We start from the raw sequence: 15,292 nt of genomic DNA on the forward strand, positions 1-15,292 counted from the left end.
AAATAACTTATTTTAAAGTAATTATCAGGTAGAGGTTTTGTGGATCTTGCGGCTTCAAATTCTCAAGGGCAAAAAATTTCATTCTCTTCCAAGAAGCAGCATGTTTTGCCACGGGCAAATTTCCTGGGAGGTGGCAGGAGAGGATGGGGATTTATTTTTAGCTCACCCTTACACTGAAGATTCAACCTTTTAGGACATCAGTTTTATGCAAGAGAGCAGTTTCCTCTTAAATGTCCCACCTTGGGTAGGCCTTTGGTTTTATTTCCTATCTTCCCACACTCCTAGATAGTGAAAACCAGTTTCGACTTAGAGTGCTTACAATTTCACTCAAGGCAAAGGCTAGCTTCTGTGTTGGTTAAATTTCTGGGTTCCAGCTTTTACTTTATGTTTTCTGAGTAGTCCTTCCTTTCTTACCATTTTATTGATACATTTTAGAGGTGTTAAAGTGCTTTTCCAACATTTTTACTTGCTTTCAGTGGGAATGTTAGTCAGGTGTATGGTCTTCCATACAGCTAGAAATAGAAGTCTACTCTTTTGGGTTTTGGTGACTTCGAAGCTGCCTTCTCTTCTCCCTTTTTTTTTTTTAAGATTTTATTTATTTATTTGACACACAGAGAGAGACAGCTAGAGAGGGAACACAAGCAGGGGGAGCAGGAGAGGGAGAAGCAGGTTCCTGGCTGAGCAGGGAGCCCAAGGTGGGGCTCGATCCCAGGACCTTGGGATCATGACCTGAGCCGAAGGCAGATGCCCAACCAACTGAGCCACCCAGGCGCCCCTTCTTCTCCCTTTTTATTCAGTTTTAAAATGCTAACAATGGCCATTACCCAGGCATATCTATCCAAGCCTCACAGTTGTCTTACACTCCAATCAGACTTCCCTTTCTCCTTTTGTTTCCCCACTTGCACCAACTAGTACCAGAGGCACTATGGTCAGAGTTTGTGTGTGGCAGTTGCTCAGGGGAGGGTGAGAAGGTGGAAAAAGCTGTCATTGCTAGTGACAGACTGGAGAAATGCATTCTTGTTGTTCTATGTTGGAGACCAGAACACATTTTCTCATAGAAACAATACGATAACTGATTTTGAATGTAGATGTAAAAGTATATTTAGCATAGTTATTCATGTACATATGAATTAAATGAGCTCTGTGGCTTTGCTTATGAATCTAACCAATCATTAACTGAATTCCAACAAAGATATTTTAAACTGAGCTTTTGGACTATAATCATGTTTAGTATGCCTTGTGTAGTTCATTTTAAATGTATTTATGTCTTATTCTTATAATTGTATTATAAACTACTTGGCAGTATAGGCCATCTCTTCTACTTCTTTATGCTTCCCCACATCTTCTAGCTTAATGATTATGACTGGTTGGCCAGTGGATTATTACAGAGATGGCAGCCTGTAGACCATGGAATACGTTTGGAATTCTTTTATTTTCCCTGATTTACCCCCATTTCCTTGGCACTAATTGTCCAAAGAAAAAGACTCACAAATGCCAAAAGAAATGGGGCTTTGAATAATCCACTGATTTGCTTACTTTTAATGATGGCTGATTTGTCAGTTATAACTCAGCCACTCAGTTAAATTCTAGGTCACCAATAGAAATAAAGTATACATGTATCAAAAGCAAACATGGAATGTATGAACACATGACCATTTGGCTATGTATGTGCATGTGTGTCTTAGATTCTAACTTTGTTGGGTATCTAGTGTTATTCTAGGGGTATCTGTTTGTATGTTCTATTGCTTTTGCTGGCCTCTTTCTATTTAATTTTTAGAGAAAAATATATAGGGGGATGTCAAAATAGAAAAAATAATCCATACATTGCAAAAAATATAGGAACTAACATGATTCAATTTAGAAACAGGTACAGTTCACAGAATGCCACAGTTCAGGGAGCAAAAATTGATACGTGTTGAAATTGAAAATGATTCTTTTATAAAGAAGCTGACCAAAATTTCCAGCAGGACTGTTGCCTGAAGGAAAATTTCCTAGGCTCCTGCCTCTGTTATGCTTAACAATGAACCATACAAGTCTGGACAGATGGTTGGATTCCAAAGTGTTTCTCATGTTACAGTATTTTCTTCCTATTGTCTCTCCTGAATTCTACAGGGAAAAGAGAAAATGCTATAACTTTCAAAAAGTATAAAGAATATCTTCAGTACACTTTTGGAAGTCACAAGTACTGAACATTAATTATCTCAAAAATCTCTTCTTTTTTCTTTTTTTAGAAATACTTTCTTGGTTAAAATCAAATTCATCCCAATAAAATCAAAATTATTCTTGACAGTAGGACTTATCTTTCTACTATCCTTATTGCTAGAAATACAAAATCTAAGATGTATTTATGTCTTGTCCATTCACCTTTGAGCTATGGTGAAGGAGAAACTTGGGACTCATTTTTAAGACCATTCATATCCATCCAATAGCAACACTGCATTTATTCTCTAAACAGCCCCCAAATTTGTCCAATTTTCTATATCTCTATGACTCTGGTCCACATTAATGATATTTTTCACCTAGATTGTTGCAATAAATGCCCAACTGATCTACCTGCAATCACCTTCTTCCTCTCTTCCCCCAGTGCACACTACAGCCACAACAGAATGAATTTTTTCCAGATGCAAATCTGGGGTCATGTTCCTCCTGCTACCAGTAGTTTCCTATGACTCTTAGGGTAAACACAAAATTCCTTACCTGCCATACAGAGCCCTGAACAGCCCCTACTTAGCTCTCCAAACTCACCTCATATCAACTTTCTCCTTTTATCCCTAGTTCAACTAATTTGGCCTTCTTTCATTTCCTCTATATTTCTTTCTACATTAAGTCCAATCCTCACCATTTTAACTTCATTAAGCCCTGTTCTTCTTACAGAGTTTAATTCCAGCATCACATCCTCAGGGAATCCCCCATTCACCTGCTCTCGTTTTACCCAAATTATTAGGTCAAGTCCTGTAGTTTGTCCTCACAGAACCACATAGCTTATCTCTCTTTCACAGCACTTAGACAAAAGGAAGAGATTTATGATCCTGTTCATTAGGCATCGGGGTTTCAAGTGAGGGAACAAAAGCAGAGTTATATTTATTTAGTAATCAACTTCTAAGATTCAAGCCAACATTTCTAAACCACAGAGAAAAGTATACATAAAAATAATATACTTGAGTGTTCTCAAAAGAGCCAGGAATTATTCAGTAAATAAGTATCGGATATTCTTCAGCAACAGACAAGCTGCTGAGTATGTAATTTAAGACCTGGAAAGATATTGGCAATTGTTCCCACTTAACTCCCATAAAATACAGATAAGAAAAATGAGTCTCAAAGTGAATCTCAGAGGTCTCACAAATAGTTAATGATAGAGAATGAAGTAGAATTAGTCATAAATATCCGTTGAACACTATTATGTGTAACAGTTTTCTTATATCCAAGTCCACTTTTCATTACTACATGCTATTTCTGTTTAAACATTTACAGAAACAGAGCAATTAAAATTTATTTCAATTGGTTACTTTCTACCTTAAGAGGATGATTTGGCACCAGTAAAATATTACTATAAGCCTTTAGACAAAGGGGTGATGTGCTATTAAAATTACATTACAGAACAGTTTATTTCTCTGTGCATGAACTCTTCATATTTTCTTATTATATCCCTCTTTCTACCTGAAGTCCTTAAAAACAACTTGCAAAGAGAACCCCTTTCTTGCTTTTATTTGAAGAAAAGTGAATGTGTCTTATTCATGCATAGCTAATTTCAAGCAATGTTTGTTAACTTTCTCAATCATCACCTGCATTTCTCAATCTCCGTACTAAGCTCCCATTCTAGCTACATCTCGCTTTTTTCAGGAATGCTGGGAATGGAATGCCATTGCTACATGGCCTCTTGCTCACACTAGTCTACTAATTAGCTCTCTGACCAGCCCTTATTTCTTACTTCCTTTCGTAGAAAGGCAAGCTAATGGCCAGCTCTTACTACACAACATTGACTTAACACTTGAGCTAAAAAAGGGACATTGAAAACCATCTAGTCCAACAATCCAAACCATGCAGGAATACTTTCTGAAACATATTAAACAGAAGAGCGATTTAATTTATAGTTATGCTTAAATGCTTCCAGTAACTAATTCCTCACAATCTCACTTTCATGAATACTCTTTCAAGTAACAAGAATTTTGTATTCAAGTACTTGTGTTCTTCACCAACACTACACAATTGTTTTAAAGAAACAAGCCTGTAACATCCGAAAACTTAGCTTTGGCAGTTTATCCGTGTAAAGAATGTGTGTGTGTTTTAAAAATCCAAAGCATATGGACTATACCAGTCAGGTTAGAGTGAAAAATGAAAAGTGTAGGTTACACAAGCTCGTCTTTCATTCTGTGTTCCTGTTAAGTCTTAGAATAGAGAAAATGTTTTCTTGCTATTTAAAATTCAAAACTAGCTTCTCAAAGTGAGACTTTTTTATCCCAACACCTACACAGTAATTCACTGCTTTAATATTTTCGATGATTACCTCATCGCGAGTATAAGCTGGGAGACAAAGAACAAGAGCCATCCATTTATCTGTTGCTTTCCTCCCTTTCAGACTCTCTTGCTTTGGCAATAAAGTTCAAGGTGCCCTATAAGAGTGTCTAAACCAGAGGGCAACTCCACAATTTATCCTGGCAAACTCAGGAAGAGTTTCTTTGTTTCCTTTGTTCATTGTAAACAAAACAAAAGGAAGTTCGTTTTGCTCACAATGTACATTCTTTAATAAACGGAAGACAGACAAAAAGATTTGTTAATCTAGTAACTTTCCGGTATTTATTTGCCAGGCATTTTTGTACTGTCATTAATTTATTTTGTTCTTGAAATTACCTTGACTGTCATAGATCATTACAGTATATTCATATTTACATATGAAATCTCTCTACTGTACATATGTTAAATAGCAATGTAAGTAGATTCATCCATCCATATGATAAATTCATCCATATGATAGATCTAGGAAATTGGGTTTTCTGAGATGTCATTTCTCTGTTTTATTTGGCAAGGTGCCTGGTTGTGAAGAGCTTTAAATTTGGCATCTGTCATTGTCTATCTTGGTCCAAATTATATGATGCTAAATACCATGAAGAATACTTCACAGGGGAAATCAGTAGCAGGTTATAAGAATGGTAAACTTCATATCACCATGTGCTTATAACTGAATATTAGAACTGTTAGCCAGATGCTTCCTGTAGACTTCCAGAGAGACAGAAAGTGTGGTGTCACTGGGATCCAAAGGTACTGATGGGAAGTATGCAGAAGATACATAAATCATGGGGTATATTCATTTCATTTGGCTTCGTGGGGATTCCACTGACATCACTGTGGGTAACCAAGGTCTGCACCAGGAGCCTGTCCCTTCTGCTCTCTGACGCCTTCGAGGTGCTGCCCATCTAGACCAGGCCCTGCAGTAATTTCACACACTCCCCTAATAAAGTCCTCCAGGGCTGTCATGTATTTTCATGTGCTTGCCCTATTATCCCTCCCTGCTTGAGCCTTACAGATAATTGATGATGCTTCAGTTAATCATCTTTCTCCCGCTTTTGTTCACCAGGTACCTCCGCCTTGAAGGGGCTCTTTTATTGAGAATCGATGTCTTCTTCTGGGTAATTGATCACCATAGACCCAGGGACACTTGACTCATCGTTGAGGAAGAGTGATCATCATGAATAATCAAAAAGCTGTAGCTACACTACTGCAAGAGTGCAAGCAAGTGCTGGACCAGCTCTTGTCGGAGGCGTCAGATGTGTCGAAGGAGGACAAGAGCGAGGACCAGCAGTGCAGAGGTGAGGTCCTGATGGGAGGCACTGGGGGGAGGGAAAAGCCAGCAGGTTCGCTCTCAACTCCCCTGCCTGAACGACACGTTTTCATCTCTGCCCTATTTTTCTTCTCTTGGCAGATGACCACCGAGAGATGAGTGGATTTCTAGGGCATGAATGGGACATGGGCTGCAGGCGGACGGGCAGGGGAGGAAACCCACTTTGTTGCAGTGAATTGCTGTCAGTTCTAATTTTAGGCTTCAGTAAACATGAGGCCACAAGAAAACAGTTTAGTTCAAGAAGAACAAAGGGTGCAAGTCTGCCGGTGCACGTAAATTTCAATTATTAAAAAATTGAAGCAACTTCTGAATAGTGGCACATACTTTTTTTTCAAACGAGGCTTTTGTGCCTCATCGGTTTCCATAGACTTCTATGGTTTCCATAAATATGTCATCTCATTGGTCCAATCTCTCTTTTTCTGATTATCGATACATTTCTCATGCTGTATTCACATGCTGTTTGTAAAATAAATCCTCTCACACTGATAAATACTGATTGCATCATTATCAGAATTGAATTGGCCTTTTGCTCATTTCATAGTTTATGCCATTCACAGTTTTAGATAGGTCATTGTTTGGGAAGTTTTGATCACAAAGTCTGGAAAGTTGAAGTATTTCTTATCTCCCCCATAGCCAGTTTTGAAGAGAGAATCTTCTTTCCTTAGATTTCTTTATAGCATTTGAATAAATGTTCCTCCATTTCTATAAGTGTGTCCCTTTTATGTGCTTTTAATATTTTTCTTTGTATTTTTAGTGATTTGTTATTCCTTGCAGAAATAAGATGATCACATAAAATGCACACTCCCCATCTCTTTTGTTGTTGATGATTATGTAATGGGGAAAGGTTCTGGAGAAGCCTTTCCCTCCACATTCTTGTATATGGGCACACACATTTTTTACAGAGGCACTTTTAGGTACCTATGGAGGTCTTAAATTTTTCTAATCTGTCATTTATGCACCTTTCAAGATAAAATGTCATATGCCCCATTGTTTCACAACACCTCAGTTTATGTGATTTCCTTATTTACTAACCAGATACACCGCTGTGTGATTTTGCTAGCTAGTTCTATGTGCCCATCAGCCTGAGCACACACTGGCAGGTGTTAGCCCCTTGTCAGGGAGCGGCAGGTACTTAGCACCTCCAGAACGTGCTGCAGCTCTCCCCAGGGGCAGTGTGTTGTGTTCTATCTACTGAAGTTTCTCCTCCTGTCCTTTTACTACATGACATCCTTTGTCTACTCAGCCCAAATTCCTTTAAGTTTTGTGTTCTCCCTCGTGAAAACTCAGAGCCCCCAGTTGGATAGCATTTTCTTCTTTTTCTTCCCAAGTGCCATAGAATAGGAGAAATAATCAGTTTAGTTCCAGATAAGGCACATCAGGGCCACAAAATCACTCAATTAGCAACGGCCCTTCAGGTAAGCTGCTTGGGGAAGGAAGTGATCAGAGAGGCAGTAGAGGGTACTGCTCCGTCAGGGGCTGACTGATGGGCTTGGCTGAATCTGATAAGCCAATGGGGGAGGAAATCTACGCTGAGCCATTGGCAATCTTAGCATTAATCCATCCCCACGGAGGCAAGCTGCGGGGTCCACCCCACGCACCATCAGTACAACTAAATGCAGTCCAAGCACCGAGTTCTTCCCTCAGCAGGTGATTTCTGAGTAATACTGGTGGGCGGGTTGTGTTGTCGCCAAAGTCGTCGCTTGCATGTACTCCAAGGGAAAGACATTAGTACAGGGTCACCTATGGTGACAGGACAAGTCAGAGGACTTGAACATGATCACTGTGATTTTATTTTTTCCCTTCCTCCTCTCCATCCTAACCTCTCCCCTCAGAAATTGTCCTTGTCAGCATGGGAGACTACCCTTAGCAACTTCCTCAGAAATAGAGAAGGAACCGAAATCTAAACACAGACACATTTTTAAAATGTATTTCAGAGGCATCACTTATTTCGGTATGCCACACTGGACTCTCCATGCTCTGGCATGATCCGCAGGGAGAGGGTGGAATGGGGAAGGCAAAAATGAGTTGTGTAGAACAGATTTTTCTCTGTCATCATGAAAAAAATTGAAAATATTTAAACTATTCCGTGCCAACGTATGGTGAAACTCTTTGAATCTAGAAATCAGATTCCTGTTGTCATTTGACTACTCATTTGACTCCAGAGCTTGATACTCTTGGACAGAATGTCCAAATAATTTGTCAATCAAATGGGACACTTCAGAGCGAGAAGGAGCAATATAAAGAAGTCCACTAGGAACACATAGGACTGTCCTAAGTGAACAAGACTTAATAGTCATCCTATTCTTGACTATTTACAAATGTCATTTAAGTAACTTTCACTCAGTCGGTTAAGCCGCCGACTCTTGGGCTCAGCTCAGATCGTGATCTCAGAGTCATGGGATCAAGCCCTGCGTCGGCCTCTGCACTCAGGGTGGAGTCTGCTTCAGATTCTTTCTCCCTCTCCCTCTGCCCCTTCTCTCTTTCAAATAAATAAATAAAAATCTTAAAAAAAGAGAGAGAGAAATTTTCTCTACATAAATATATTGGAACACTTTTGGCCGTCAGAGGGCCAGGCTTCCTAGCAGATTATGACCACGTGGGTCCCTAATGCCAGGGCTCTGCTTCCTTTGGAGGAGTGCGATCGCACTGCACAGTCAGTGCTCAGTAGGTCTGGGTTGCTGAATCAGAGAGCAATGATTTCAGCGTGGTATTTGTAAATCATCCTCAGTAGTCGGTAAGGATTGCTCACTGGTGTGGCCCATTTGATATCTCCTCAGTGCCAAGCAATGTTTCCCCATTAGCAGTCTTCCCTACATTTGCGCAGTTGGTGGCAAGGACACAGAAGGGCATCGTGGACTAGGGCAGAGTTAGGTTTTCTTCCTCCTCTTCTTTTTGTTTTTTACTCTCTCTGTCATATCTCTTTTGTCCTGTTTAGCATGTTTCATGTAGATATAAGACTAATCCTTCTTTTAACCATCATGGTGTGATTTGCAACAGTGACAAGACATGATGTCTGTCTTCGGGGAACTCACAGTAAAATGAGAAGAAAGTGTGATGACGGAGCAGTGGGAAGAACACTGAAAGGCCATGCATTTTGGGGTTTGGGAGCACTCAGGAGGGACATTTTAATTCCACAGGGTGGTCATGGCAGGCTAATGAGAAGTAGTCATGTTTGCATTGAAGCCAGTGAGCCTGAGATTGATCATGAAAGGACTGGGGGAGGGCAATGCAAAAGTGAGGACAGGAGATACAAAACCATTAAAGAATTTTATTCAGGGCAATGGCCTGATCTATCTTGTGTTTTAGCAAGATGGGGATCAACAACAGTGTGGAAGTTGGAGTGGTTGGGGCAAGATAGGAAACAGTGGTTCAGACAAGAGTTACTGATAATGAAAAGGAGGAAATGGATTTTAGGATCTACAGAATTTGATAACCAGTTAGGTTGAGGGGCAAGAAAGAGCAAACAGTCTAGACTGACTTCTAGGTTTTGTACTTGGGTGACTCAGTGAATGGTGGTAGCATTCATCAAAATAAAGAATAGAGAAACAGATTTAGAAAAAAGATGGTGAGTTCAGCTTTAGATACTTTTTTTAAAAGATTTTATTTATTCATTATTCATTTGAGAGAGAGAGAGAGAGCACACGCAGAGGGGAGAGGCAAGGGAGAGGGAAAAGCAGACACCCCACTGAGCAGGGAGCCTGATGCAGGGCCTGATCCCAGGACCCGGATGGAGATCACGACCTGAGGTCAAAGACAGATGCTTAACCATCTAAGCCACCCAGGCACCCCCAGCTTCAGATACTTTTGAGTATGAAATGGCTGCAAGACAAGCACCTAGAGCTTTATAACAGGCAGTCATATAATCAGGTCCATAATCCTGAATGCTGGGGCTTCACATGTGCTTCAGCATTCAGAATTTTTCAAATGTTAGGAAGGTAGTATGGTGCAGGGACCATCTGTTATATTCATACTCCAGCAGAAGCTGGGGCAGCATCTAGAGTCAAACATTAAAATTTTTGCAACAAAATTTTGGCTAATCTCACTAAATAAGATAAACAAGCCATAAAGAGCCTCTAGTCAATTCAAGTCTGGTTAGGGTGCCAAACTTAAGAAAAAACATTCTAGTTTCCCAAGCTTTTTAGGTTTTCCACGTTTGGATAGGAGATCATGGACCTCCGTAATTAGGTGTGGAGCCCAGGAAGAGATCGAATGTACCTACTAACATGAAACAGGGCCATTTCACAATAAATTGGTACCATTTCAAATTTTATTTGTTTTTTTTTATTAATCACCTATATTCAAATGTAGTCCGTAGTGAAAGTATGCAATGAAGTGAGGTGAGGTCTTGGAGAAGTAAAAAGAGGTTGTACAAATGGACTTTATGCCTTACCCAGCTACCACAAGTCCCAGATGTCATTCCATCTCAGTCCCTTTCTCATTTTACAGGGAAAATAATATTTCCTTCATTCCTTTCTCTGATTCTTCATGCAGAGATAGTCACTGAAGTGCTTTACTTCCTGCTAAAAACCTTTCTTAATGCCTGACTACCCCAATTTACCTGAAGGGCAAAGTAGACCAGGGCCACCCCTGACAGATAGCTTTGCGCTATTATTCTTTGAGTCAGAACCACCAGCTTTAGACCGGCCAGCAAGAGGTAGGAAAAATGTTTTTTTGCCGCCACTGAGGTGCTTCATCATAACATTGGTAACTCAACAGCCTTTTCTTTGACTGCAATTTCCTTACCTGAACTCTGACCTTTTCAGCTTCACTCCCCAGCGAGTTAAGGACCCTGATCCAGGAGGCAAAGGAAATGAAGTGGCCCTTCGTGCCTGAAAAGTGGCAGTACAAACAAGCTGTGGGCCCAGAGGACAAAACAAACCTGCAGGATGTGATTGGCGCCGGGTTGCAGCAGTTACTGGTAGGGAGAGCCCCACCACCTGTTCCTCTGACACCCCCAAGTAAGGCATTTAGCCTCTAAGTGGTCTAATAGATTAAATTTCTTTGAAGCATAAGACAGCCCCTACCCTTATGGTCGGCTCTGCCAGACTGACTAATGTGGGGAAATGGCTTTTAGAAAGCATCGCCTGCCTATAAGACCTTCCGTTGGAAAGCCAAGTCAAGTAAAAGTGGAGAAGGGTGGTCAGTGGGTCTAGTGAGAAACCTGTCATCCTGAAATATTTATTATATCCTTGGTAGGCCAGAAGCAGTAGTTTTCTTTCTGCCCTGGCTCGTAACATTTTTATTTTGAAATGCTCCTTTTTTAAAGTTTATTTCGTCAGTTTACATGAGAATGTGTTTTTGGGTCATCCCAAAGTAAATGTATAGATATTGTCTTTGCCTATCAAAACAGAAATCTGGGAAAGTTTCCCTGATCCACATACATATAATGGCATCTTTGGAGGCTTAATAGAATAACAAAACCCCCACTTTTCCTACACCCCTCCCCCCAAAAATAAACAGACTGGGGTTAAGTAGACTGGGGGCTGCAGGCAAAGGAAAGTGAATACTTGGAAAGAATGCAGTGGTGAGTCAGGGATTTTAAATCAGCAGGCTTGGCATAGGTGGAAAAGCGGAATGGAATAAAAACTATAATTTGTGTATCACTGTGGATTTTACAAAGCGCTTGCACATGCATCACCTCATTTAATTCCCAAAATGGCCTTCCAGTGATTATTACCATTATCATCCCCATTTTACAGATGAGGAAATTAAGGTGCAGGGAGATGAATGTGCCCAGGGGAACAGACCAGTGAGTGGTAAAGCTACTCTTTCCTCCATCTCACTGCCAATTCGCCCTCAGGAAGCCCCAACTAAAGAACTCGAAAACACAGGTGAAATCCCTGAGACTTGTTTACCCTAAAGCAAGTTGGAGGCTGTCCAGCAGAGCTTCCTGCAATGTTGGAAATCTTCCATAGCTCTGCTGCCCAGTACATTAGGCCCTGGCCACCTGTGGCTTTCCAGCACTTGAAATGTGGCAAGTATGATTGAAGAACTGAATTTCTTAGTATCATTAAATTTTTAAAAATCAATTTCTATATAAATAACCACGTGTGGATAGGGCTACTATTTTGTTGAACAGGGCAGTTCTTCAGCAGTGACGCTTAAAATGAGCCCTCACAGCAGCAGGTCTAGATCACCTGGAAACTTGTGGGATATTCAGATTCTTGGGCCCCATCCTAGTCTTACCAAGTCAAAAACTCTGGGGCTGAGGGTGTAACAATGAGCATTAGACAAGCCCTCCAGATGATACCTGTGCATGCTAGAGCTTGAGAACCAGCGTTCTAAAGGAAAGAAGAGGTTGAAGAGTGAGGGGGGAGGTCAGAGAGCCTGACCAGGTATGTGAGGGGAGAAGGGGCAAGGTAAGGGGTAAGGGAGATTCCAATGCGAAGGTTGCAGGAGACCAACGATAAAAGCAATCTCCTTCCCATCGATTCCAGGAACTTGTTTAGACTGGGGCCAGTTCCTGAAAAGCCAATAGTTGCTTTACCTGCTTGGAAAGCCTTGTGTGATTCGGCCGCCAGTGGTATAGAACTTTCAAGGCTTCCAAGGAAGGTGAGAACAGGATAGCTTCACAGAAGGAGGGACCCCTGCTTTGTCCTGTGGGGCTCAGAAAGTTCCTCTGAATTTCAAACATAGGCTGAGAGAGGGAGACACAGCACATCACCATAACCAGGGTTTTACTCCTCTGGGTCCGTCCCACAACCACCAGATCCCCCTCCCTGCGTGCAAACCTGATAGTGACTTTGTTGAAAAACTGAAGAAGGTATTTTGAAAACTTGGTCTTGCTGCATTTGGGGGTTAGTGTGAGTTGGGAGACAAGCTGCTCATAGTTGTTAGACTGTTTTAAGAGTCCATTTATTATTCCTTCTACTTTCCCTCTCTATACTACACGGATGTCACAGTTGGGGGAAATAGAGACATCGGGAATTTAAGATGTTTATGCCCAGCTCACAAGATCACTAGTGGCAGCTCTAAGAATCAGTCCATTAGGCTTCTTTAGCCCCTGTTGTATTTAACCTGGGAGCTTTTTGAACTCTGAGCATCATTTTCTTTAGCTTCCCCAGCAAGCTATAAATTAAGTAACCACACCCCCCCGAAGACTCTTAGGATGCTTTCCTATTGTGTCAGACCCCAAGTGCACAATTACTAAACCACTCTGTTTTGTAAATACAGAGAACTATAGCACTCTGTGAACTCGCGAGACTTTTGATATCTCAGCTTGTCAAAAGTATCTCAAGTGAATTCCGTGATTTGTTGTTGTCCCATTATCCACTGATTTCAATATATACTCTACTGAAGCTGGACGACTATGTTTTAATAATCAATTAATTATGAGCTTCTGTTCTTGCATAAAAAATTAGTCAAAGCCTGCTGACCTTGTCTTTTCAGCCAACTTATCTCTTCTTCCAATTTTTCCACAAACCTAAACTTACCATGGTTTTCTTTGCCTTGAAAGGAATCCTTCCCATATAAACTTTCCCCTCTATTTTTAAAATTTGCAATACACTTAGGGTGTAAACCCTGTTAAGTTTAATTTAATTAAACTTAATTCCAGAAATAACAGATCAAAGTTAACATTAGAATTCTGCTGAGTGCCTGAGTTGGTGAAATTAAGAGTCATTTATAATGTTACTCTCTTGGGCTGAACTTAAACAAGGAAAATTATGTGTTTTATGCTTTGCTTTCTGTTCTCCACAGCCTCCCCCATTTCCTCCCTCCCTGTGCACCCCTCCCCCTCCTGCCCCCCAACCCCAATCTTTTCTCCTTTGGTGTGTGGCCACAGACAGAAATTTATGGCAGGGGCCAACCTCCTTTACACTCCACACAAAGCTTGCTGACTTGAGAGAGTTTGTTCCCTCTCTCCCAGAAAAAACACCTGCAGTACGCTCCCCAAGAAACCTGGAGAGATGGGAGATTAATGTGGCTGTAATAGCTAGGCAGTGTTTTTGGTATTATGCCCTCTCCCCAGGTAGATGGGTCTTTTCCGAGATGATACCAATTATTTATTGCTGAAACATCTGTTGATAACTGCAGCTGCCCTATGAAACAAAGCATATCATGGGGTCACAAGCTATAGGGACCTAAAATCCTACCTCATGCTAGTTTGAGACTATTCAGTAACACCCTCAAGTCCATGGGTTACCGTCATCTTTAATGTCTCATCATGCCCTAGAAAATACTTTGTAAACACTGCACTGCCCTGCCCTACAGGCTTTGAAGTATTATTTCATCTTCATCGGTAATTTATATTCCAGTGCCATTGTGCTGTGGGAAAAAGAGGGGGAACCTTTTTTGTTTTCCATTTAATTGTATATCGCCTGACACTTTGACCTGTATTATTAGTATTAGTCAGAAAAAGGATTTTCTCCCTCTCTTATTTAAAAATAAAATTTCAAGGGAAAGTAAGCGCTCCTTCAGCTCTTTTCACTCAAAACAATGTTTACACTCTAAGACGGAAAGATGAAAAGCACAAGCGATTTTTTTCGAGTGTTGGAGAAGGGCATTTCAGTTTTTGAAAGAGAACAGTAAGGCCGTTATAAATATCATGCAGCTAAACCTTTGATGGATTTTTTTTTTCCAAAAAGTATTGAAGGCATTTACCGTTAGCCTCTGTTTCGCTTGCTTTTAGGCGGGCACAGTAGAGTTCTTCCTAGTAAATCTATCCTTGCTTCTGAGATGCTAGGGAATGATGACTCCAGCCTCAGGGTAGATGCCACCTTTTGTCATTTTTCCAGTAACTTTTATGCTTCTAAAAAGGATAATTTCTGCACAATTAAAGAAAATATGAAAATAAAACTTTTAAAAAGGAGATAAAGGACATGTTTGGATTTGCATGTCTGTGACAGTTGAGAGCAAGCTGGGCTGCCAGGCTAAGAAAAATTGTTGGATAGGCCCTGGTTTTGAGCATTCCCTGCAGATTTGGGGGTCCTGACCTTGGTGAGCAACTGGCCTCTCCTCAGTGGAGGGAGGAATCCTAAATTTAGTGTGGTGCCTCTGCAAAGAGATATACGGTAATTTTTAGAGGTTGGCTAACGTCAAGTCCAGGGAGATGGAACAGTCTCAGAATGAGGATATTTTTTCCATTTTCTTTTCAGCTGTATAACCATGAAAATGGTTAATCTGATAAGCTTTATTCACAAGTATTTTTGGAAATATCTGTGCTACCTTGCAGTAATTTGAAGAGAGATAAAGAAAAAAAAAAGATCAGTTGTTTTTGTATGCTATCTTGGGTAAAAAACCTTTGTGGATGAATAAAGTTTGATATATTTAGCTTCCAGAATATTTTTCTAATATGTCTCTTCAGATAATCTTGGTGCCTTTAACTTGTTGATATTTTTATTTTTAAACTACTTAAATATTAAGGAATCAAAAATTAAAACATAAATAAGCACGAATAAATATAAGAGTCAGTCATTACAATATTGTGGGGAGATGTTTTAAAAATGTCTAGTGTGA

The 15,292-nt window shown here is 40.4% G+C and overlaps 1 protein-coding gene across 10 annotated transcripts in view; it reads left to right on the forward strand.

Moving 5' to 3' along the window:
• Window positions 1-15,292, forward strand: part of ALPK1 (alpha kinase 1) — a 117,556-nt gene that overhangs the window by 53,043 nt on the left and 49,221 nt on the right. For 6 of the 10 annotated variants that reach the window (XM_027598462.2, XM_027598461.2, XM_027598460.2 and 3 more), the window contains 2 exons: window positions 5,573-5,804; window positions 10,600-10,754. In XM_027598462.2, the coding sequence (XP_027454263.1) occupies window positions 5,684-5,804; window positions 10,600-10,754 (276 nt within the window). In that variant the 5' untranslated portion in view covers window positions 5,573-5,683. Of the gene's footprint in view, window positions 1-5,572; window positions 5,805-10,599; window positions 10,755-15,292 lie in introns of those variants that run through there. The other 4 variants (XM_027598467.2, XM_027598469.1, XM_027598470.2 and 1 more) reach the window with 4 other exon arrangements.

The sequence above is a fragment of the Zalophus californianus genome, chromosome 2 (genome assembly GCF_009762305.2).
Source record: "Zalophus californianus isolate mZalCal1 chromosome 2, mZalCal1.pri.v2, whole genome shotgun sequence".
Lineage (NCBI taxonomy): Eukaryota > Metazoa > Chordata > Mammalia > Carnivora > Otariidae > Zalophus > Zalophus californianus.